The 22248-nt window shown below is 41.7% G+C and overlaps 2 protein-coding genes across 2 annotated transcripts in view; both read left to right on the forward strand.

Annotated features, from left to right (window-relative positions):
• Positions 1-197: 197 nt before the first annotated feature.
• GJE1 (gap junction protein epsilon 1) lies at positions 198-9572 on the forward strand. Its single transcript, XM_054820773.1, is given in 6 exon segments — positions 198-393; positions 1868-2001; positions 3170-3316; positions 8629-8811; positions 9193-9277; positions 9280-9572. Coding segments are annotated over 6 exon segments (1038 nt in total).
• A 4779-nt stretch (positions 9573-14351) lies between these two features.
• The window catches only part of VTA1 (vesicle trafficking 1), a 52833-nt gene continuing 44936 nt past the window's right edge, over positions 14352-22248 (forward strand). Inside the window, exon 1 of the mRNA XM_054819527.1 lies at positions 14352-14543. Coding sequence (XP_054675502.1) covers positions 14435-14543 — 109 coding nt within the window. The 5' untranslated portion in view covers positions 14352-14434. The remainder of the gene's footprint in view (positions 14544-22248) is intronic.

Below are 22248 nucleotides of genomic sequence, written 5' to 3' on the forward strand. Positions count from 1 at the left end.
CGAGGCGCAGACCAAGCCCGCTCCTTAGTCCGCAGCCCCGATTTATACCTGGTGCTGGGAGGAGCCGCCCCGCCTCTCCTCCTGCAAGCGCCTGTGCCTTCGCCCCAGCCCCGAGACGCCGAGGCGGATCTTGCGCGGAGGGGAGACGCGCAGCGTGGAGCCGCCGCCGTCCCGCGGGGTCCCAGCCCCTGAGCCCGATGGGGACGGCTGGGCGGGAGAGGGGCGAGGGGGGCCGCTCCCCCCGCCGCTGCCCCCCGCAAGCAGCCCCCCGAGAGGCACTGCCGGGCAAACCGGAGAGCTGTCCGCCACGTCGGGCGGAAGGCGGGATCGCCGTCGGAAAACCCGTCTTCCAGCACCTTACCCAGGTGAAACCACGGCGCTTTGAAATACAGGGTAACGGGGAGCGAGGCACTTGGAGATGAAGAGATTTTATTCCTGTCATCCAGCTGTAGGTTCTGGATAGACCCTAACCAAAGACATCAGCTGCCTTTAAAGTTTTAAGGTTTGATTTGCAAAGTTGCATTTCACGTTAGTCTCAACTATGGAAATGTGGACAGGTGATGTGTTTTGTCCATGACTTACTATGCAAATGGTGTAACACGGTGGAGAATAAACATTGTTTGCCCCTTCGAAGGGTAGCATTTGTCCCTAGTGTTTCTTGCTTTTCAGTGAGGTAATATCTTTTACTTCCAAGTATCTGCACATGTATAGGCTTTCCAAACAGTTCTGTCTGTTCCCAGCAGAAGCCGTGAATGTAGGTAGCAGGACAAATATGCTGGAAAAGAGGCAGACCTACTGGACTGAAGTTTTTAAGTTAAAGAGCTAAGGCAGAGGAATAACAGCATTTGCCAGTAACATTCTCTGCAAACAGACTCTTTCCCTTCCTCTTCTCAAAAAAGAGGATATATGAGCTTGCAGTGAACTTGCTTATTCGTATTATTAAACATATTATTAAAATGTTCATATTATCAAAACAGTTGTCTTGAAGCCCTATAAGTTTATGGCAGGTGTATGGAGAAAGCAAACGAATGCATGGTGGACTTGCTGAAGTTGGAGAAAGAGTCTGACCACTGAAATACCAGAAACAAAGTGTGTCATGTGTGCAGTAATACATAGCCTGTCCATGGCATGCTGTTCAGTGTAGGAATTAAATTTAAAAGACATCAGTGATTTATCTTAAATAACCTTTTACTAAGATTATCAAATAAAAAGTATTATTGCTTCTTAAAAGTTACACCTGTCTGTATCTATTCATTGATCTTTGTGACTCTTCTCACTTCCTTGAATTTATAAATGTGTTACAGTTTTGTAAATTAGTGATTCATAAAATACTGATTAGTTTATTAGAAAACCAAGCCAGCGCTAGTCCTCAGAAATGATCATGCTAGAGACTTCACCTTTACCACTAGGCAGCTGATAGGAATTGTCACAGAGTCCACTGGAAGTGATTCTTGTTACTTTCCTCCACACAGTGTTAAATTCAACTACACTCCCTTCGAGGCAGCCTTACTGTCAGCTTGGGTATCTATCATTATTGCTGGCACCCACTACTTTGTGGAGTGTACACAAACTTTTCTAAGACCATCAGTATTCAGGTTTCTGCAAACAGTCCGAATCAGTCTTTTTGGTTCCCATTGGTTGCATCCAATATGTGTCTTTAACACTGTAACCTCAAGTATGGTCCTTTCACTAATTTATTTGAAAATGGGTTTATATGTGAACAATCGATATGATTCCCATTGGGAGAACAGTTCAGTCACCATGTCTTAATATTGATTCACCTGAGAAAACAAGAAGCTGAGGCTTTTTACAGGAATATCAACAGAAGAACACTTTAAAAGCTTCTATTGGCATAAACTTCTTGCAGTTTGTGTGGAGAAAGGTGAGACCATTTGCTTTTTGTCACACAACATCACCACTCCTACTGCTGCCCTCCAGGAGAATTTCTTCTATCCTAATAGTTTTCACCTGTCCTTTAGTCCAAAGGATGGAATTCCTAAGGTAGGTACATATTCAGTGGGAATTAATGTTCCTGATTTTTGTCATTACTTGATTTTATCTACTTTACATATTCAGAACTCTGAACAGCAAGGAAATAAACTTTGGAGACTGTGAGTGTCTCCAGCTCAAAGGAAACAAAAAGTTAGATTATGCTTCTAATGTCATTTAACAGATGTCTATGTAAAGACAAGGGAATATACTCCAACAGCATGAATACAATTTCCTACAGAGGCAAAAAGGAGAAGGAAAAGATCCACAGACCCGGACATAAACCAGCCAGAATTCAGATCCCCACATACAAACTGTTCATCATTCTCTTTTCAAACAAAAGAATCCATCCAACTCTTTGGATGTTATTTTAGATTATAGTCTAAAGACAATCTCACCGTGCAGCTGCGACGCAGTACTTAGCACAAAAGCAAAGGAGAGAGCACCACAGATAAGTCTCCTTGGTGGGAAAGAAACTGTGCATAGACTGAAATCAGGCAGCGCAGACAGAGCGTATCTGGGAGTGCAACACCACAGGGCGGCGACTGCAACAACTGGGAAACGTGGGAGGCAAATCTGCTTCATCAGCAATTCCCAAACGTCGGGATGCAATACCAGTCCGTGTAGGAATGAGGAACTCCACACATCTCACAAACGCCCTCTACCGAGACCTGCTTCTGACAGGGAAAAAGGCTCCTTGCACGTGTTTGTGCAGCTCGGGGTGCTTGATAATGCCAGGGCTAATTCCAGATTTGCACATCACAACAAACTTTATGTAGACCCATGAAGAGCCAAGCATATCTGCCACCAAAACCACCTGCAGTAAGTAGCCTTTAATTAAGTATGCATTCTTGCAGAACTGTGTTCAAATGCAACTCTGGGAGTGATCGTGTTTGAAGGCCTGATCATCAGTCATGCATTAAAAGGAAACAAGGCAGCAAACAAGGAACAAATACTATTTGATTTTAAACCCTGAGCATTAGGAAACAAACCTTAGAGAAATTTTTGTAGTATCATGCATTAGACCAGCAGATAGAGTTAGAAAAAGTGGACATGCATTGTAACACAGAGTGACTTCTCCCAGAGAGTACAATAACATTAAGTCATGTCTTCTTTCTTGATATAGGCTTTCTTGATTTGGTAGAGGTCTTTTTTGTCAGGGACTTCTGTTACCTTTCAGCTTTTTGAGTCAGAGGGTCTGTTTAAAGGACAAGAGGATACAGAAACAGATCACTTCCCCTATCCCCAGGTTTCAGAACAGATAACAAGCTTTGCTACTGCTACTATGCGGGTAGCTGGAAGTGGGTCCAAGAAGCAGCTGGGAAGAGTAGGCTGAGTTGGAGAAAGGAGGGGATGGAGACAAGGGCTCTCTACCTGGGTATGAAACACTCCGCATTGTGGAGCATCCAGGGAGGACAAACGTTCAGCTTCTAAGGCCACATCTCTAAGGTGAGACCTCAAGCTCTAAGGTTAGCCATCTCAACATCAAACCTCTATGACTCTGTTATGATTTAACCTGGCCGGCAGCTAAAACAACCACGCAGCCATTCGCTCACTCCCCCCCTCCCAGTGGGATGAGGGAGAGAGTTGAAAATGAAAAAAAAAAAAAGTAAAACTCACGGGTTGAGATAAAGACAGTTTAATAGGACAAAAAAGGAAGATAACAACAACAATAATAATAAACAAAGCAGCCCAATTTCTCACCACCCAAAGTCAGTGGTCAGCAAGACTCAGAGCTGCCTTGCCTCCCAGCCCACTCCCCAGCTATATACAGAGCACAACATCATATGGTATGGAATATCCCTTTGGCCAGTTTGGGTCAGCTGTCCTGGCTGTGTCCCCTCCCAGCTCCTTAGGTGCTTCATGCCTTCTCGCTGGCAGGCCAGTATAAGCTGAAAAGTCCTTGACTGCTTGGCAACAATTAAAAACATCAGTGTGCTATCAACATTATTCTCATCCTAAATCCAAAACACAGCACTGCACCAGCTGCTAGGAGAAAATTAACTCTATCCCTGCCGAAACCAGGACAGACTCTTTTACCAGTAAAATAGCACTGAAAATTAATCATCTCCTAAACAATGCCAGTGCATTCTCTGGAGAAATGGATATGAGAGGAATTATGCTAAAAAGAAGAGTTGCTGTAGATTTGTGTAGAAAATGTCACAAAAGACACATGTTCAAAAGAGAAATGCTGAGTTCAACTATAGCTGCTCAGGGATAAGTTCTAAGAAGCAGCTAACTAATAGAAAAGATGTCGGATGTGTGCCATGCAGCCCTTTCCCCTTCAAGACTCCAAGTAACAGAAGAAGTAGCTATACTCTGTGGTCAAAGCCAAGCTGTGTCTGCCAGCAGTACTATGTCCTTGGAGCACTGGGCTGCAAGCAGTAGTTTGTGGCCTCCCAGGACTGGCAAAGCTGCAACAACCACCAATATGGAAATTCTTCTTCATTAACTCTGCATGACTGGACACAGTGGCTGTAGAAAGGAATGCTAGAGTGATTCATCATGCCTATTTCTTAATTTTTCAAAATATGCTTTTTTAGATTGAACAGACTTTGCATTAATTAAAAAAAAAATATTAGGAAGAAGCTTTATGTACGCCCCACATCTCCCCAGACTGAGCACCGTGGCTGAGCCCATAGTCCTGTGCAAAAAACCCAGACTCTCTTTAGTCTATTCTTCTCAACTCCCAGACTTTGCATCCTGCCCGCTACTCTTTGTGTACACATAAACGAGCAGGCAGTCAGAAGGATCTGAGGAAGCCACCTGCCTCCTAAGCCTCCTGCCCTAGCTGAAGGTGAGGCAACCTCCATCTCAGGTCCGAACTGCAGAGGAGGCACCAGTCTGCAGCTAGTAGAGGCCTCCAGTGGGCCTAAGATTCAACGTGGGGAACACTGCAAACAAAAATGGAAATTCAGATGCTTCCAGTGCTAGGCAAAACTGGAAAGCTGGCAGAAAAGGCTGTTCTCCAAGACTTAGGCATGCAAGCTCTCTTTTGGCAGACAAAAACTTATCTTAGTGATACCAGTTAATTTTTTGTGCCACTTCATTTTGTGCCATTTTCATGGTGCCATTTTTTAAAGGCACAAGGATAATAGGTGCCATTACGTTTAACCCCACAATGAACTGGGTGCTAAATGCTAGACAGCAGTTCATCTCTCTAAGCACAAGTGCAGCTTTATGCATGCATTTAGGTTCCACTTGTTTAACTGTGATTATTCAGCAGGACTTCAACTCATTAAAAGGTTAAAGAGCACACTGCTGAGTTGCAACCTTGAGCTGAAAGCCAGGCTTAGGACTCACTTAGAAACAAGTGTGATATCAACATCTTCCATTCCATTTGTGCGCGATAGACAACCAACAGACAGCCACTCCTGGACATTCAAAACAAATAATTATTTTCTGTCAAGAAAATCCCAAAGAATGGCTTGAGCTGCCTCAGCAGACTGCATTCAAAATGATTGCACAATGCCAGCTTTCTCTACTCCCATCTCAAGTCATCCTCTTAATGTGGTGTTACAAAGCACATTACTGAACACACATGACAAAAGAAAAACATTGCTATTAGTTCCTCCTAGTGTGAAGATAATGGGCTTCCTGTGCTTCAGCTCATATGACACGTATTGAGCCACTTCAGAGAAACCGACAGTTTTATTGTGGGCCCATTCATCACATTCAGTGGGGTTTGAGTGCAGACGCCCATGGGGTTTGTACTGGGTTTATTTGACAACCTCTCCAGAATTCATCTTTTATTTCATTGCGGCTGTATTCCTTATGCGTCCACAGAACTAAGGCAGAGCATTGCCAGCTAAGTCTTCTTTTAGCATCATCTTTATCACAGGACAGAAATTCAAGTTTCCGTAATGTTACTGAGGTTGTACAGAGAATGATTTGGTTGTCTTAGATTAGACAATCCAGTCAGGTAAGTATTTATGTTATCCCCACCTAACAACTAAAAGATACAAAGTAGCACTTGCATAGTGCAGCTTTTTACCTAAAATGTGTTTTTAAATATTGTTTCCATTTACAGCGAAATAAAATGCTTACTGGCCAATCTTAATCATTATTGTGGGTTCCTGTTCATCAATAATGTGAAAATAATCGCTACCATACTGAGCATAATAAAAGGCATTGAAAGATCTATCTCAATTTAGATACTAGGAGCTTTTCAGTTTTCCCAGTATTGCTTTTTTTAACATTTCTGCTTAAAGAGATCGTAAGAAATACCAATACAAGTACTCTTTGAAGTACGTTCAACAATAGGTTTTCAACAGCATTCACATTTTAAAAGAATTAAATGATTAAAATATTACTGATATTAAACATTTGTCCAGCATAACGAGTCAATTTAGTAATTTTATAGTATTGTGGGAACATTAAAAATTGCTTTGGGATGATAATTAAGCTCCATATGAGCAGAAGAAAAACAATTCACTGTAATCACAATTATTGCATTTTTGTGAAGGTTAGTCACAAATCCTGAGAACTACAGTATTTTATTGCAGATCACATATCAGTTTGAGATATTATTGCTTTTAGTTCATTTAATATACACAAACCTCAGCATTCCCTCTATGCAGTGGAGCAGCAGATTGCATTAAAAAAAAGTTTAGAAACCCAGTGCTACTAATACAGCACCTTTTACAGTCTTCCGGGAGATAAATAGACATTTAATTAACTGCCTTAAAAAGGAGCTGTAAATAACACACACTTAGTGAAGCACTTTTCACCTCCTTCTTAATCTAGCTACTTAAGCGGTTGCAGGGCAGGTTGCCCTTACAAAGGATATTCCCGTGTCTCACAAGTTACTCTAATCGAGCCATCAATATAGTCACTGTGGTACCTTTTAGAGCCACAGCAGCTAAATCCACACATGAAATGAACCCCGATTCCCATCTCTTCCCTCCTCCTGCCTATGTTTCCGTGCCTATGAGCATACATTTACAGAGCGGGCAATACTTTTTGTTACATCAGCTTGAAGTCACGCTGCAACCACTTACAAGGAAGGCTCTCTCATGAGCTTAGAGGCGAAAGAGTAAATGCCCCTCTTTGGATTTGGTGGGTGGCTTTCACTTCTTTGTGCATCCTTCGCAGAACGATGAGTAAGCTACTGCACGCCAGCGACTGAATGACGAGCTACCTCTTCCCCTCCTCTGGTTTCCCATCTCCATCCTTCCTCTCTCCAGGTTCTCATAAAGCTCCCGCTAGGTTCAAACTAAGGCGCTGAGGTACGTCCCTGCGGCTGCTTACCTGCAGGACTGTCGGGCACACGCATGAGCTCGTGTGCTTAGCTCTTCGGGAGACCTGTCTACTGCGCTGGCAACATATTAATAGCAATTATTGCCATTAAGTTATTTGTAGCAATATTGGAATGGTTAATATTATTTGTGGTCATTCAATTGCTGTTATTTCTTTGAATGCAGAATCTGGGACCTAACAGCTTCCAACTTTGGTTGCATCCTTACTTTTTATTTGACTTAGTTAAACATAAGTTATTGAGCTCTAGACGGTGTAAACTGAACCTGTCAGCAGCCCCGGACGCTGCCCCAGCGCCGCGGTTCGCGGGGTCCCGGCTCCTACCGCCGGCGAAAGCCCCGAGAGCGCCGCGCCGGGGCTGCGCCTGCTGCGTAGCCCCCGGCCGGGACTAGAACCGGGGCCGCGACCGGGACCGGGGCGGGAGAGAGGCAGCGCTGCCGGGGCCGGGCCGGGCTGACGGTCGGTGCCGCGTGTACCCCGAAGCGGGGGTGAAAGGCCGGCGTAAGGCGCCGGGGCAGGGGCCGGGGAGCACTCGGCGGCGGCGTGGCGCTGGCAGCCGGCGCTGCTGACGGTGCGGGCCGGGGATTACCGCCCGGCGCCGGCTAGCCCCGCTCCTGCCGCGCCCGCTCCCGGCCCGAGAGCGGAGGCTCGCCCGGGGGCAAAGGGCGGAGCGAGCCGGAGCGGGGGCTGGCTCCGGCCGAGCAGGGCGCCTTCCCCGGCCGCGTCCCCCAACCACACGCGGAGCTGCTCGGAGGGATGCGTGAGTACGCGGGGGCGGACCCGGGGCCGGAGCCGGGAGCGAAGGGGCCGGCCCCAAACGGCGAGGGAGCCGCGCCGCGTCCCCCATCCCCCGAGTACTGAGCAGCGCTGCTGGATGTCTTCCCTCACGGACCGCTCAGCCACAGGGCTTCCCGACGCCCACCGAAACAGGCCTGCCTGGGTGCTAGAAATGCCCCTTTAGGGAAGCTGAAATTTAATTTGCAAGAATAAGTATCGTTAGGTTGGATGATGGCACGGCAGTCCTTATTTTGCCGTCACCTGACATCATGTACATCGATACAACAGCAAAACGAATGGACTTTCGTCGAAGCATTCAGCTCGGTCTGGTGCATTCTGTAACAGCAGAATACAAATAAAGGCAGTGAAACAAATTAACTGATAAGTGCTAGACAAATGAATGTTTATATAAAATTACTAGCAACAATAAAATGTTCTAAGCCATTGCTTTGTTAGAAAGCTACTGCAGCCTTCATAGGCAAACTCTCTCCTTTGAAAACAAGTAGAATAAAATAAATGTTTTGGATAATGAAAAAGAGCAAGTAGGCCTCCAACAATAATGCTGTTCGGTTTTGTTTTCATGTTGAATAACCCTGTGATTTGCAGCTCAGGCCACCAATGGTAATTGGCCAATTCCACACTCCTTTCTTTGGCTCAGTCCGTCTGTTTTTCCTTGGTGTTTTGGGCTTTGCTGTTTATGGAAATGAGGCCTTGCATTTCAGCTGTGACCCAGACAAGAGAGAGGTTAATCTTTTCTGTTACAACCAGTTCAGGCCTATAACTCCTCAGGTAATTCTCTTCTTTTATTGTAGAAATCCAATGTTAAGAAAATAAACTGCAAAAAATTGTTCCATAGAACGTGTAGTAATTTATTGGGCTAATTATCACTTAGACTTTCCACGAATATTTTCCTTTTAATAACCTTTCATCTGTGACTAAATATGGAGTTGTGCTTTCTATCATTCATAACAACAACCCTCACGTTTCAGAAACCAACTGAACTTTTCAAATTAAAACATAACAATGATTTTTACCTTTATTGTCATCTCAGTCATTATATACTTGATATATATAAAAACCAGACTTGCAAAATGTTCCAATACGTGCGTGTTTTAGCTGTCCTGATGCAGTTGTAAATGATCTGACAACCGCGTTTCTGCTACGTTTTAGATATTCTGGGCATTACAGCTGGTGATTGTACTGGTACTTGGAGCATTTTTTCACCTTTATGCTGCATGTAAGAGCATCAAACAGGATTCTACACCATTTTTTTTTTTATCTTCTCTGTTTTCTTAAGGATTATCTTTGAAGCTGTGGCTTTTTGGCTTCAGATTCAGCTCTTTGGTTTCAAAGTGAACACAATCTACACGTGTGATGTGGGAGCGCTTGGAAAAAAGTTTAACATTACCCGGTCCATGGTGCCAGAGCACTTTGAAAAGAAAATTTTTCTTATTGCAACGTACACATATACTGTGATTACAGTGGTCTTGTGTGTTGCCGAAATTTTTGAGATCTCATGTAGAAGGCTACGTTTCTTAAAAACTCAGTGATATTTGCCATCCTGTCCACCTGCAGTTTTATAACAATGATTTCAAGCTATAACAAAAACCATCTCCTGTCCTCTATGCAGTGTTGCAGAAGAGAACCGCACTCACGACTACTGCTGCAGAGTAGCCATCTGACACTCCTCATCTAAAAACTACCACATTACATGAATAATCTTTGTTTCCATGTCAAGACCAAAGGCAGTAAGATTTACAAGAGTAACAGGTTTTCATGACCTGCCACATACAATAGTTTTGCCTGCAGAGGAGTGTGTGTGCGTGAGGAGGTTTTTTATAAATGTGTTTTTATTCACAGCTTTTCTGAACACATGCAATTGGAGCTAATAAGGTTATTGACCTTCCAGGAAAAACTATTCCAAATTTCTTACATGTTCTTATGGCTTGAGAATTAAGCAGTAATGGTGGGCAGTCTTTAGGTACCATTTTCCCAAGCAGTGCCACTGTTGCAACCTGCATCTCAGACCCCAGGAGCAGAGACTGCTGGTTAGGCTGCGGTGACAATCTATCTATCAATAATCAGCTTGCTTTACAGCAGCCCAGCTACTGTCATCTGCCAGCTGTGAATCTCCTTTTAAAAGTGAAAGACTAGCATGATATTCTTTGCACTGACTGGAATGCTTACCCTCAACTATGCTTTGGCTTACAATGTAGAAGATTTTTACCAATTCTGTACGATCACATTTTGAAGGAGTACAGGGACTTTATGACTTAGTTTTGCTTAAAAGTCTCAAAAGAAAACCTCAGAGAAAAGCCTTTTCTGGGTCCAGTCATGCCTTCATTTCAGTGAGAGTTCTTCTTGTCTGTGACTGCAGAATTGGGCCCACAGAATTTTTTGCTGTGAGTGTCACATCTAACTTCTTATTGCTCTGACTAAAGTTGCTAGAGGAACAGTTAAAATGAAGTCTACATTCTAAAATTATTCCATGCAATAAGTGTATTATTTGGATAGGTTAGGTCTTGAACTTTATATAGGCATCAGATATTTTCAGGTGTGACAGTTTCTTCTTAAGGACTAACAGACATCTTAAACTTCGAAGTGATTTCATTCCTTGTGCTGAAGTGAGGTAAAGGAAGAAAAAAAAAACCCAAACAAAACCACAAACAGATTTCACAACTGGAAAGAAAAGAGGAGGTAGTTTCCTGTATAAAATATGTACAAAGAGCAATCATAACAATTAGCTATTTTCCATTTGTTTTTCAAATATCCTCAATTTCTAGGAAAAAAAAAATGGAAAGTTTCTTCCTCTTCCTCTTTCATCATTTTCTGTAGCTACTAAATTGAACAATTTCTGTTCTGAATCTCAGTGAAACAAGAGACTCAGACTCATTGCTACTTAACAGTGATCCAGGAACCAGCAAAGTCAAAAGGAATCCCTCAGCATCTTTGGACACAGTTTGAGGCCTGTGAGACTGAAGGGAAGAACGTCTTTTCTTCTTGAATTAAGTTTAACTTATGTGAAAAAAATGTCACCATAAAAGCATCAAAAGTTGAGATCCCGGTGACAGCACTTGGGTCTTTTCAGGAATATTTGGAAAATTTTGGGAAAATTACTAGAAAATCTTTTAGTACCAGCTGTTAGTTAAGCAGTCCCAAACAAGGCTGGGTTATAAGGACCATGTCATCCTCACCCACAAAAGTAGTTCTCATTACATAAATGGAATTGCATGATTTAGGTGTCTTGGATTTGATTGATTCTGAACCATTTAAATCAAAGTGGGTCACAACTGAATGTGTGATTGGTTTTGGGTTTGGTTTTTTTTTTGTACACTGATCAAGAACAAGATGAAAAAATTTCAATACATTCACTGTATTAAAGCATTAATGTGTTATTTTTTCCCTGCAGAAACAAGTTATACGCTGTCTTAAATATATGTCCAGTCAACACTATCAGGTTTGTGCAATATTAAACCAGTAATCTGATATTTGTAACAATTACAAGTGGAATAAGAATCACTGTGCTAACGTCTTGTTTGCATAATATGCTATGTGCTTTGGTCAATACATGCTTAATTTTTTGTTGTATACATCGGTATCCATCTGGAATTTTTCTTTTCTATTTAAACCTGTAATCTCAGGTAAAAAAAATCTTTTTATTTATAAATAAAATACAATGTATACATTACTACTAAAAAGAAGTTACTTCCATGTGCTAGGTACAGTAGTGATCAAATGTACTCAAATCACACTTAATCAGATGTTTGTATAATAACAAAATAACTTCATCACAACCTTGTCTGTATTTTCCCTGGTGCTTGCTCTTTCCATTGCTTGTTCTTCTTCTGTAAATTTCGAAACACTTCAGAAAGGTCAGAGGAGTGCCAAAGCCCCAGCCCCTCAGGGGACTTCGCCCCTGTTACCATCAAGAGCCTTGCAGAGCCGGGACTGACAATGGACAACCTGAGGATGCCTGGAGGGACTCTAGGAGATGGATTATCCACCACCATGCCCTTTCTCTTGGTGGTCAAAATCTGGAACACAGCAAATCTTATTCTTCCAAATCAGATACAACGCAGATTTTTTTTCTGCATTTCCTGTGAAATTAAAATTGTCAAATTTCTCAGCTTCAATTTTTTCATTTAAAAACAAAATTTACATTATTGCCTTTCAGTGCAAATGTTTTTCTGTGACTGATTCTGTCATTAGTTTCTGGAACACGTTGATGGAGATATTACGTCCACATAAAGAAACCATTTACCCATGGTTGTCAACACTTCTCTTTCCTATATTTGCCATTTGTTTTCCTGGCACTCACTGTATTCTCAAATGTCTCTAAACTTTTATTTCTCCTAGTCTTCCAAACTCCCACCACTTTTATCCTAATTTACATTGCTTTCTATCAGCTTCCTTCCACCCTTACTCCCTCTGAGATTTATAACATGCCTGCATGTGTTTCTCAGTGTTGCACTGATTTTAGCTCAAATGCTTAGCAAATATTTGAGATGATCCTGAAGGCTTTTTTGCCATTATGGAAGAAATTATATAATACACTTGGGGGTTCTTTGATTCAATTCTATTTCTTTACACAGCGAACAAAAAGTCCTGTCTCCCAGAACACAATAGGAAGTATTTTTGTTCCTTACATCAGGGTCACGTTATAACTGCTTCTTTGACTTTTTTATTGTTTTCCACCATACCCTAGCCACCTCATTTTCACAGACAGCACTCAAAGCAATCCCCAGCTCATGCGTTTGCAGTCAGGTTTGTCTCTAGTCAGACATCATACCCATTTTAGTTCTCACTTAACAAAGAGCCGTAGTTGTTCCCTCCATCATCTTCAATGAAACAAGCTAAATACACTCAGTAAGTGACGTGATTGCCTTTACATCAAATGTATAGTTGCTCTGGGCCAGCGAATTTCTAGTACATCATCACAGCATCCGAGTCCTATAACCACTCCTTGTTCTGTTCCTTTCCTCTCTTCCTTTCTTCTGTTGAGCCATCATTTCCCTTCTGCTTTCTTTTCAGCGGTCTCCCATGATAGCAATGAGACAATGCAGCCACCTCTCCTACCCGGTGCCTCTCTCCAACATGCATCTCTCTTTATGCCCTGGAGCATTGACATTCTCCTGCCTTGCAGACAGCTATGAGACTAGGAGGAAGTCTGACAACAGGGCCATTTAAAAGAAATTTAAAAAAAATCATTTAACTATGCTGTCAGAATGAGAATGTGACAGATACTAAAATGATTTCTATCGCAATTTGTGAGATCTGTTTGAAACAGATCTCAAAGGAGGTTGTAGTGACGTGGGTGTTGGTCTCTTCTCCCAAGTAACTAGTGAAAGGACAAGAAAGGGCCTCAAGTTGCGCCAGGGGAGATTTAGATTAGATATTAGGAAAAATTTCTTCACCGAAAGAGTGGTCAGGCATTGGAACAGGCTACCCAGAGAGGTGGTGGAGTCACCATCCCTGGAGGTGTTCAAAAACCACGTAGACGTGGCACTTTGGGACATGGTTTAGTAGACATGGTGGTGTTGGGTTGATGGTTGGACTTGATGATCTTAGAGGTCTTTGCCAGCCTTAAGATTCTATGACACCATTTTGCTTCAATGGTTCCCATTTCTTCTGTCGTTCTTTTTCCCTCTCAGCAAAAAGAGAAATCCCTGGAGGTTCCTCTGAGGAGAAGTTATCCGGGAAGTGGTGATCCTGCAAGACGTACTTTCCAGGGCTGGCGGACTTGCTGACAGCTGCCGGGAAGCAGCCCAGCGCGGTGAAGCGCCCTTAGCCAGGCCACTGGTGGCACCAGGCTTCTCCAGGGCGCCGTGGCGGGAGGAAGGGCAGCGGCCCGGGAGTAGAGGTGCGGTTCAGCGCTGGAGGGCTCCCGGACCTCCGGGAAGCCTCGGGGCAGCCCAAGGGGAAGGTTTTTCAACCTGAAAAGGAATTTTACGTGCAGCTCTACCTTCAGCAGAAGGTCTGCACGGCTCTTGGGGCTGACGTGCCAACCGCAGGGACAGAGAAGGGCTGGGGAGGGCGTCGCCGTCATTCCCCCGGCCGGGCCCGGGAAAGCCCCGGCCCCCCCCGGGGTCTCCAGGCCGCCCCGCACGGCAGCAGCGGGACGCGTTTCAAACACTAACGAGCCGCGCAGGAGACGCGTACGGCTGTACGGCCCCGCCGGCGAGCGAACCTGCCCGGCGCTGCCCGGCTGCGGGGGGCCGAGGCCTCCCCGTCCGCCGCCCCTCCCGCTCAGCAGGGGGCGCTCTAGCCGGGCGGAGCGCCACGGGCGGCAGCCCTCCCACTGCGCACGCGCCCCGGCGTCCCGTGCCGGAAGCGGAAGCGGCCGGCGCCAGGCTCGGAAGCGAGAGCCGTTGTCGGCCGCCCGTTGTTGCTGCTGCCTGTCGCTGCCCGCGTGATGGCGGCCACGGCGCTTCCCCCGCTGCCGCCGCAGTTCAAGAGCATCCAGCACCATCTGCGAACCGCGCAGGAGCTGGACAAGCGCGAGCCGGTGGTGGCATACTACTGTGAGTGAGGCGGCCGCAGCGCCGCCCCGCCCCGCCGGCCCCCGAGCCGGGCCCAGCCCGGCCCGTCGCGTCCCGTCCCGCCGCCGCCCCCCCCGGCCACCAGTCGCTGCACTGAGCGGAGCGCGCCCCTCCCTCTGTTCGCTTGGCTCGTTGGGGTGCGCGGAGTGCCCGTCGGATGCAGGGAGGAGGGGGGGCAGGGGGGTAAGCCCCACCTCTTGGGGCGGTACCGGGTGTTGACGGTCTTCCTTGTCTGCTTCTTCAGCTGCAAGCCCCAACGCGTCTTTCACGTGCTCTGTTTTTGCAGAGTTAAGCCTCTTTGCAGTCGTAGTGGATATACCAGCAGCCTAAATACACGATTGTCCCATGTGTATAAAGTCAAGTCTTCTGCGATGGGATAGTCCTAATAGGTATCGCAAAAGACAAACGTTCGACAGTCTTTTCAGAGTTTTTCTCCTGCTGAAAAGACCTCCTTCTTTCTGCCCTGTAGCCGAGTAAGCAATTTGGGTTTAAGACTTTTTAGTTCTTTTGATAGAGTTAATTTTATTTTTTGTGAGGCTTTGTCGCTTCTTCAGGGTTCTCTAAGGGGCAGAGTGGGTGGCTCTTTTTTTTTTTGTTTGTTTCATTGAAATGAACACAGCAAAATCTTCCTGCAAATCATTCAGATTAATGTGTAAATTTTTCAAGCTAACTTATGGCTTCTAAGCTAATGGTCGTCAGGGTAGTCTATGAGCCTAAAAGGCTTTCTGCAGTTAATTAAGAAATGTAAGCCAGTTGTTAGTAGTCTTAATTTCCTGTCACAGTTAATCACCGCACTTGGAAGATTTCTAAGACTAGCGGATCACCAGAAATGTATGTTTATGTTGTTTGTTTTTTTCTTTTTATTGAGATGTGAAGAGATCATTTGGGGGTTTACTTGGCAATAGTTTGTCTTCAAAAAGAGTTAAATAAAAAATAGAGGTAGAAGTGGTAGTTTAATTTGTAAGGCAATCTTAAGTTTAGAAGGATGAACTCATGAAATTCAGGCTTCAGAAAGCTGTGAAAAAACCTGTCAGCTCAGTGTCACAGCAAGAATTTTAATTTTTATGTGTTACACAGGAATACTGAGCTAATGTGGAAAAGTGCCACCAGAGAAGCAAGATAGCAACGTATTAGAACACTGGATGTTCTCAATAGTACTCACTCTTTTTTACTAGAAAAAAAACACAGGAAAAATAATACTTTGTGTGGCAGGAAGCATCAGCTAGGTCAAGTTGCACTGTTTTCTTGCTTTTTCTTTATTTCTTTGGGTTTTTTTAATCAGATTTAACACCTGTCTGACTATATGATAAAAATACTAGCATTTAGTGTAGGTAACAAAATACAAATCTATTTTAAAACAGAAATGTTTTGGTGGCTGATCTCTATTTTTCTTATTGTCTTTTCCATTTTGAAACAACGTGAGTCTCAGTGTACAGGGAAAAAAAATAACTGTGTTGAATAGTTAGCATTTTCTGTAAAGTCCTTTGCATTCTCTGTCCTAAGTGGCCTGAAAATTTGCATATCTTATTTTTTCATTTGAGTACTTCAGCACATCTGATTCGTTACTGAGTATAGTGAAGATTATATGCTAGAGATATCCTTCTTATTACATTATTACATAAAGTTAAAAGCAGTGACATCTCTTTTTCAAGACAAGTCTTGCTTCAATCCTTTGTTCTTTTAAATACAAAAAGGAGAAGAATTAATTTTCACTAGTGTTCCACTGATGACACCTATTTCCTCCCATGGTTGATGAGTTAGTCTGGATTGAATAAAATGCAGAATTCCTGTTTCATAGGAATTATTTTCTTATTTTAATTCTGGCTTTGAAGCAAAAATAAGGTTTATGAACCATTAATTTTGAACATTGTGGGTTTGGAACAATTGTGTGGAATTGCAAAGTATTAGTTATTAATATTGGTACTGTCAAAAAATATACTGTATGTACTTCTAGCATGCTACAAGTAGTAAAAGCTTTCCTAAAAAGGTAGGGGTTTGAAAGCAACAGAGATTTTATGTGAAGTTAAAGCAATGTTTCTCATTAGATGCTTCACTGAAAAAGATCTGAGCATCTCTATTGAGCCTTTGAAGTATGTTTCAAAGGAGCTCTATACATGTGTTATAATGTATTGTGTGGAAAGAATAGCGTGAGGAAGGCTTGGTGTGTGCTGGACCATATTGTGTTCTCTGTGCTGGTGTTCCGCCATCAGACTTGTCTGCAGGCTTGTGCCTGGCACCGCGCATCTCGTGGGACCGGGAGGGTGGTGTGGCGCAGCAGCCAGCCGAGGGGACCCTGCAGTGAAAGGTCAAATGATGGAACAGCACTGTGCGTCCTGTCGCAAGTCTGCTTGCACAGCGACTGTGTGAGGGGGAACATCTGAATTTTGATCATGTGATGGATGTAACTATCAGTTCGAAGAAAAGATTAAGGCGTTTATAGCTTTGGAATGTTACCAGAAGTGGTTCATCCCTAGAAAAAAGCTTTAGTCCTAATATTAATGTTTCCACGGCACAGTAGTTTTCAGTATGGACATATGTTTGCTAGGTTTTGATTTACATGCATTTTAGTTCTTGTATATTTCTGACAATAAGACCTGTGACACAAACTAATTTGAATATCGGAAGCAAGTGAGCTCTAGTAAAGTGTTTTTGCAACCTAAAATATTACTTTCTATAGCTGAGCAATAAAATTGTCAGGAGGAACTACTTATCACTCATGTTAATATTTTTGTCTCTAGTCAGCATCCACTGGTGCTAGAGGTGTGCTCTCAAAGCTGGAAATTTGAATGGCAGTTACACATTTTATTTGCATACACCATTTTAATTTTTTTTCCCTACGTGTTTTTTGGGTGTAGTTCATTTGAAGCATTAAACTAGCATAAACTAGTGCTGCTACCTAAAGAAGATACTGTAGTCCTCCTCTGGCCTCTCATTCCTAACCCTAATGTGCTTCAGAAGCAAGCATTGATGTAATTGTATGATGAAAACCAACAATAAGCTGTTTTTCAGCCAGGCCAATTTGCTACTGCATGAACAGCTGTGCTCCCACAAAGACAAGGAACAAGACACAGTGGCTTGGGGCAAAGACAGGACTCCTGCTTTTTTGATACTCTTAGCATATGTTGATTTAAAGGAAGTGTAATTTGATGAACTTTAATGTCTGTTTTACACAATATGGATAGCAATAGCAGGGATGAGTTGTATTTTTCAACTGCCACATAATTTTCCACATGAAAATAAACTGTTGAAGAACAACATTGATGCTCTTGTGCACCATAATACATTACGGATGCTTTTTGTTATCGTACTTGCTAGAAACACTGCAAAAATTAAAAAATGGTTTTATTTCTGGTAGTCCTGTGTATTCCTTACAAAGCCTTCATGCTTAACTCCATTTTTAGGTATTCAAATTCAAAGCAGTATATGATCAGTAGCTTTATATGTTGTTTGTAAACTGTTACTTTTTTTAGCCCTAGCCACTGTTAGTAGGTGGACATAATTGATTGAAGCAATAAAAATATATTTTCTTCCTGACAGTATGTAGTGTAAATTTACTTGGTTGTAAAATTTGTTCTAGTTAGAACATAGACTGTAGAGAAATAAACCAAGTTTATTTTAAGTTCTACAGGACATGATCTCACAAAATAATTCTCCTTTTAGAGACTAGACACTTTATGGTTAATGTAAGTGTTCAGCACTATGGTAGTGTACCACATTTTAAAATGCTTACCTCCCCATATGATACTTTTCCTCACATTTCATGTTATTTTGCTAATCGTTGTCATTAAGTATGTAACTATTTCAGGTTCAGTAAAGGTCAGCTGATTCAATAGGTATAGGGGAATACCAGTAAAGGATGCTACATTGATTGTCTAGCAAAAAGAAAATAAGTGATTGGTGATCAATAAAATATAACTTTCTTATGTTAAAGATATACACAAGTCTGACTTTGACTCTGAGATGTAATTCTGCAAACACAAGGAGGCAGGCTTTGATAAAAAAAACCTCTGACCTGTGTAATAACTAAAGAAATTATATCTCTAACTCTGCCATAGGTAGTTTGACTCAGAAGTTATTTTTTAAAAAAATTGCAAAGTTTGAGAGGTAGCTTTGTCTTCTGAAAACTTCTGTTTTAGTGTTTAAAGCAAGATTTTCCTTAATAGCTGTTGTTTCAGCCTTTCAGTAGCATTAAGTTCATTTCAAAGATTATTAGTAGCTTATTTTATACTTCTGTGCTTACTGGCCATTGATCTTCTAATTCAAAAGTATTGAGAGAATGCCAGTGAATTGCCAGAAAAGCATTGATGTTTCAAGATGTATGACATCCTCACACGCAACAATGTTTGGATATCCAGTGAATACAACACGAAAAATTATGGTTCTAGTAACCTCTGAAAAGCAGGGCTGTAATGGTTTTTGCTTTGCAGTCTGCTGAACGTTAAAAAACAGTCATATGGGATCAGTACACTTGATCTGTTTAAAAAAAGCTATAAAGAAAATCTACAATTCTCAAATTCTTAAGGAAGAAAAGCACCAGAAAATTGCTTCTGAAGGATCTTACTATTGTGTTGACATTTCTGTTTTTGCAATCAAGCAGAAGAGAAAAGCAAAAGACACAATTTACTTTCCACAACTAGTTGACAACCTCTTGAATCAAAAGTCATTCAGCTTTTAAGGGAAATACCCATCTGTTAAATGTGACTGGCTTTTTACTTTCAAGTTTAGTCAGACATCCATGAAACAAGCTTCTTGCTGCATACCAATTACAAGTCTTTTATTAAGAAAAAAAAAAAATAATAAAGTTCATGGCGTGACTTAGAACTTGGGAAATATAATTATTGTTTAACAGTATTTCAAATTAATCTTTCACTGATCCTTCCTCAAAGCAGAGGACTAATATCAGACAAATATTTTAATTCAGCTTTTAATTTATTCAACTTTTTATTGTGTCTTGATGCATTTTGAATGTCTAATTTAGAAGATGCATGTAATTCAGAAACATTAATGGAAATAAAAGTAACTGGTATTTGCTGTATTTCACTGCAGAGTTTCTGCACATACTTACTGACTTCATTTAACTGGGACATTGTGGAATTGAAATGCATAAAATAACGTTCTTAGAACATTCCTTATGTAATAAGATCAAATTCCTGAGCTTTCTAGTTTAAATATTTGTTTTTGTACTAGTTTTATATAATCCATTTGTAAAAGTACGTTTTCCGTATTCTCATATTGCTGGTGGCAAAAAACTGTTTTGTGTGCTACTGATACTATGCATAATTTAAAGCCTGTTATTAGAGATTACATACTGAAGAATAGATGTAATCTGTTCTTTACTCAGGATAAGTTAATCAAAATGGTCGAGTATTTTAGCAGTAGATATTCATTTCATAGTGTACTGTAAGACTTGTTTTGATTGTGCTCTGAGTATAAACAAAATATTTCTCAATTTCTTTTTTTTCCCTGTGCTTTCTTCTTTTTTCTGTCTTCAGTCTTTGTTTGCTCTAATTTGTTTCAAAGATTTGTAAGTGGGAAAACTGTACTCTTAAAACTCTAGTTTATCCGTGGAGACAGAAAAACAATAAGTGATTGGAATAACAGAGATAAATACGTAAACCCCACAGTCGTCAAAGCAAACTGTAGGTAGAAGCTAAAATTAAAGATGATACTAACTCTTGTGTAGTATTTTTGGCACTTGCTTTGATTACATAGGTAGTATTTAACAATAATCTGCTCTGACAGAGACAGGAATGAGAACATAAAATAGAACAAGTGTACTTCAGAGATCGAAACTTTGTTTCTGAGGTATGTGTGTTTGCATAAAACTCCTAAAGTTCAGTTGTACCGTGTAGATATACTAACATGCATTTTTCCACCATAAAATTCAGGGGTTTTGGTGGATATTTATTCACCTTTAACCTCTGGAGGTAGAAATAAGAACTGTCTTTTCCTGCCTGAGGTTTGCTGATGCTTCTGAAGAAGGCGTGCATCGATATCAGCATTCTAATTTGCAGAATGACAGGATCATTTAGGTCAAAGGGAACTTTGTACGTCATCTAGTCCAATCCCCTGCTCAAAGCATGATCACTAACGCAGGTTGGTCAGGGCTGTCTCCAGGCAAGTTTTGAATATCCCTAAGGATAGAGACTCCCCAGCAGGTGGGAGCAACCTGTTCCACTGTGGGATTGTCCTCACAGTAGAAGGTTTTTCGTATGTTTAAATGGCATTTCCTGTATTTCGTTTTCTCGTTGCCTCTTGTCCTGTCACTGCGCACCACTGAGACGGGTCTGGCTTTGTCTTCACTCCTCCCGCCCCAGCTCTCTTGACTCTTCTGGTATGACAGATGTTCCGAGCCCTTCATCATTTTTGTGTCCCTTCCCATGTCTCTCATACTGGGAGCCCAGAACTGGACGCAGCTCTCCAGGCGTGTCACATCAGTGCTGAGTAGAAGGGAAGGATCACTTCCCTCAACCTGCTGGCAGTGCTTCTTCTACTGCAGCCCTGCATGCTGTTAGCAATTAAGGTCAGGAATGTACTTTGGAGACTTATGGTCATGCCTATCTAGGGTGCTTTGGTTTACCTCACAGAGTAGTTGGAGAGCATGAAACAGGTTTCTTCTAGTTTGAACTGAACTGGAGAGTGTTCCGCAGGAGTACTTCACATTTGTGGTCTAATGACTACAAGCCGTTTTATCCCCATGACTTGACCATAACTAATCCAGAGTAGCCACCTTCTCCTTTTGCTTCTTGAAATCTCAATTACTATAAATCCTACAGTTAAGGTAGTTCTTCTGTTTTAATTAGAAATATTTCATTTTCTTTATTAGACTATAGAGACAAGCTTTGCAAAATACTGATAGTTTAAATATTGTGCAAAAGCTTAGAAACCTTTGAATTCCACATACAGATCTCTTACTCAAATTTTACAAGACCAGAATTGGTCCTTAAACTGCCCTGAAGAATGGCTGTGTAAAATACTGATTGATTTCCTAGGATTCACAATAGATACTATTAGATTATTTGTTTTGTCATCTCACCCTAATAATTATCACTCTTATTTGTAATTGAAAATTTTGTTTCGCCTATTTAATTGGTTTACAAATTGCTATTCTTCAAACGACAGTGAGTCCTATTGTAATTTACTATAACTTTCAGTAATTTTAAGTAAGAGAAATTTTACTTGAGATAGTTTTGACTGGACCAAGTTTGTCTAGCATGTAACATCACCTTGAAATATACTGTTATTGATCCATTTTCCTCTGTAGGATTTAGAATACTGTGAAAGAATCTGAGGGGAAGAGGGGGTCATGATACTATCCTTTTTTTGTTTTGAGTTTCTTAAAGAAATGTGTGTGTAGTCTTCCTTCCCCCTACTTTTGTCTCAGAATTATTTTTTTTCCTTGCATTTCTCCTTAAACTAATTTTACTTGAAAATAAATATTTAAAAGTAATGAATTTTCTCTGGAATGTTTCAGATTTTGAATTGATGCTGCCAACCTAGTACTTACCTTGTCATTTGCCAGTTTCCTTCAGCATCATATAATGAAGAGGAAGTATAAGGCCCTTCAAAGTTTGTCCATGCTATTAAATCTATTTTTAAAGGTCTTTGAATTCAGACAACTTTGACTTAGCCGTGTAGAAATATCATGTATTTATGATCTGCATGCAGAAATTACACGAATGAAGTA

The sequence above is a fragment of the Grus americana genome, chromosome 3 (genome assembly GCF_028858705.1).
Source record: "Grus americana isolate bGruAme1 chromosome 3, bGruAme1.mat, whole genome shotgun sequence".
In the NCBI taxonomy this organism is placed as follows: Eukaryota; Metazoa; Chordata; class Aves; order Gruiformes; family Gruidae; genus Grus; species Grus americana.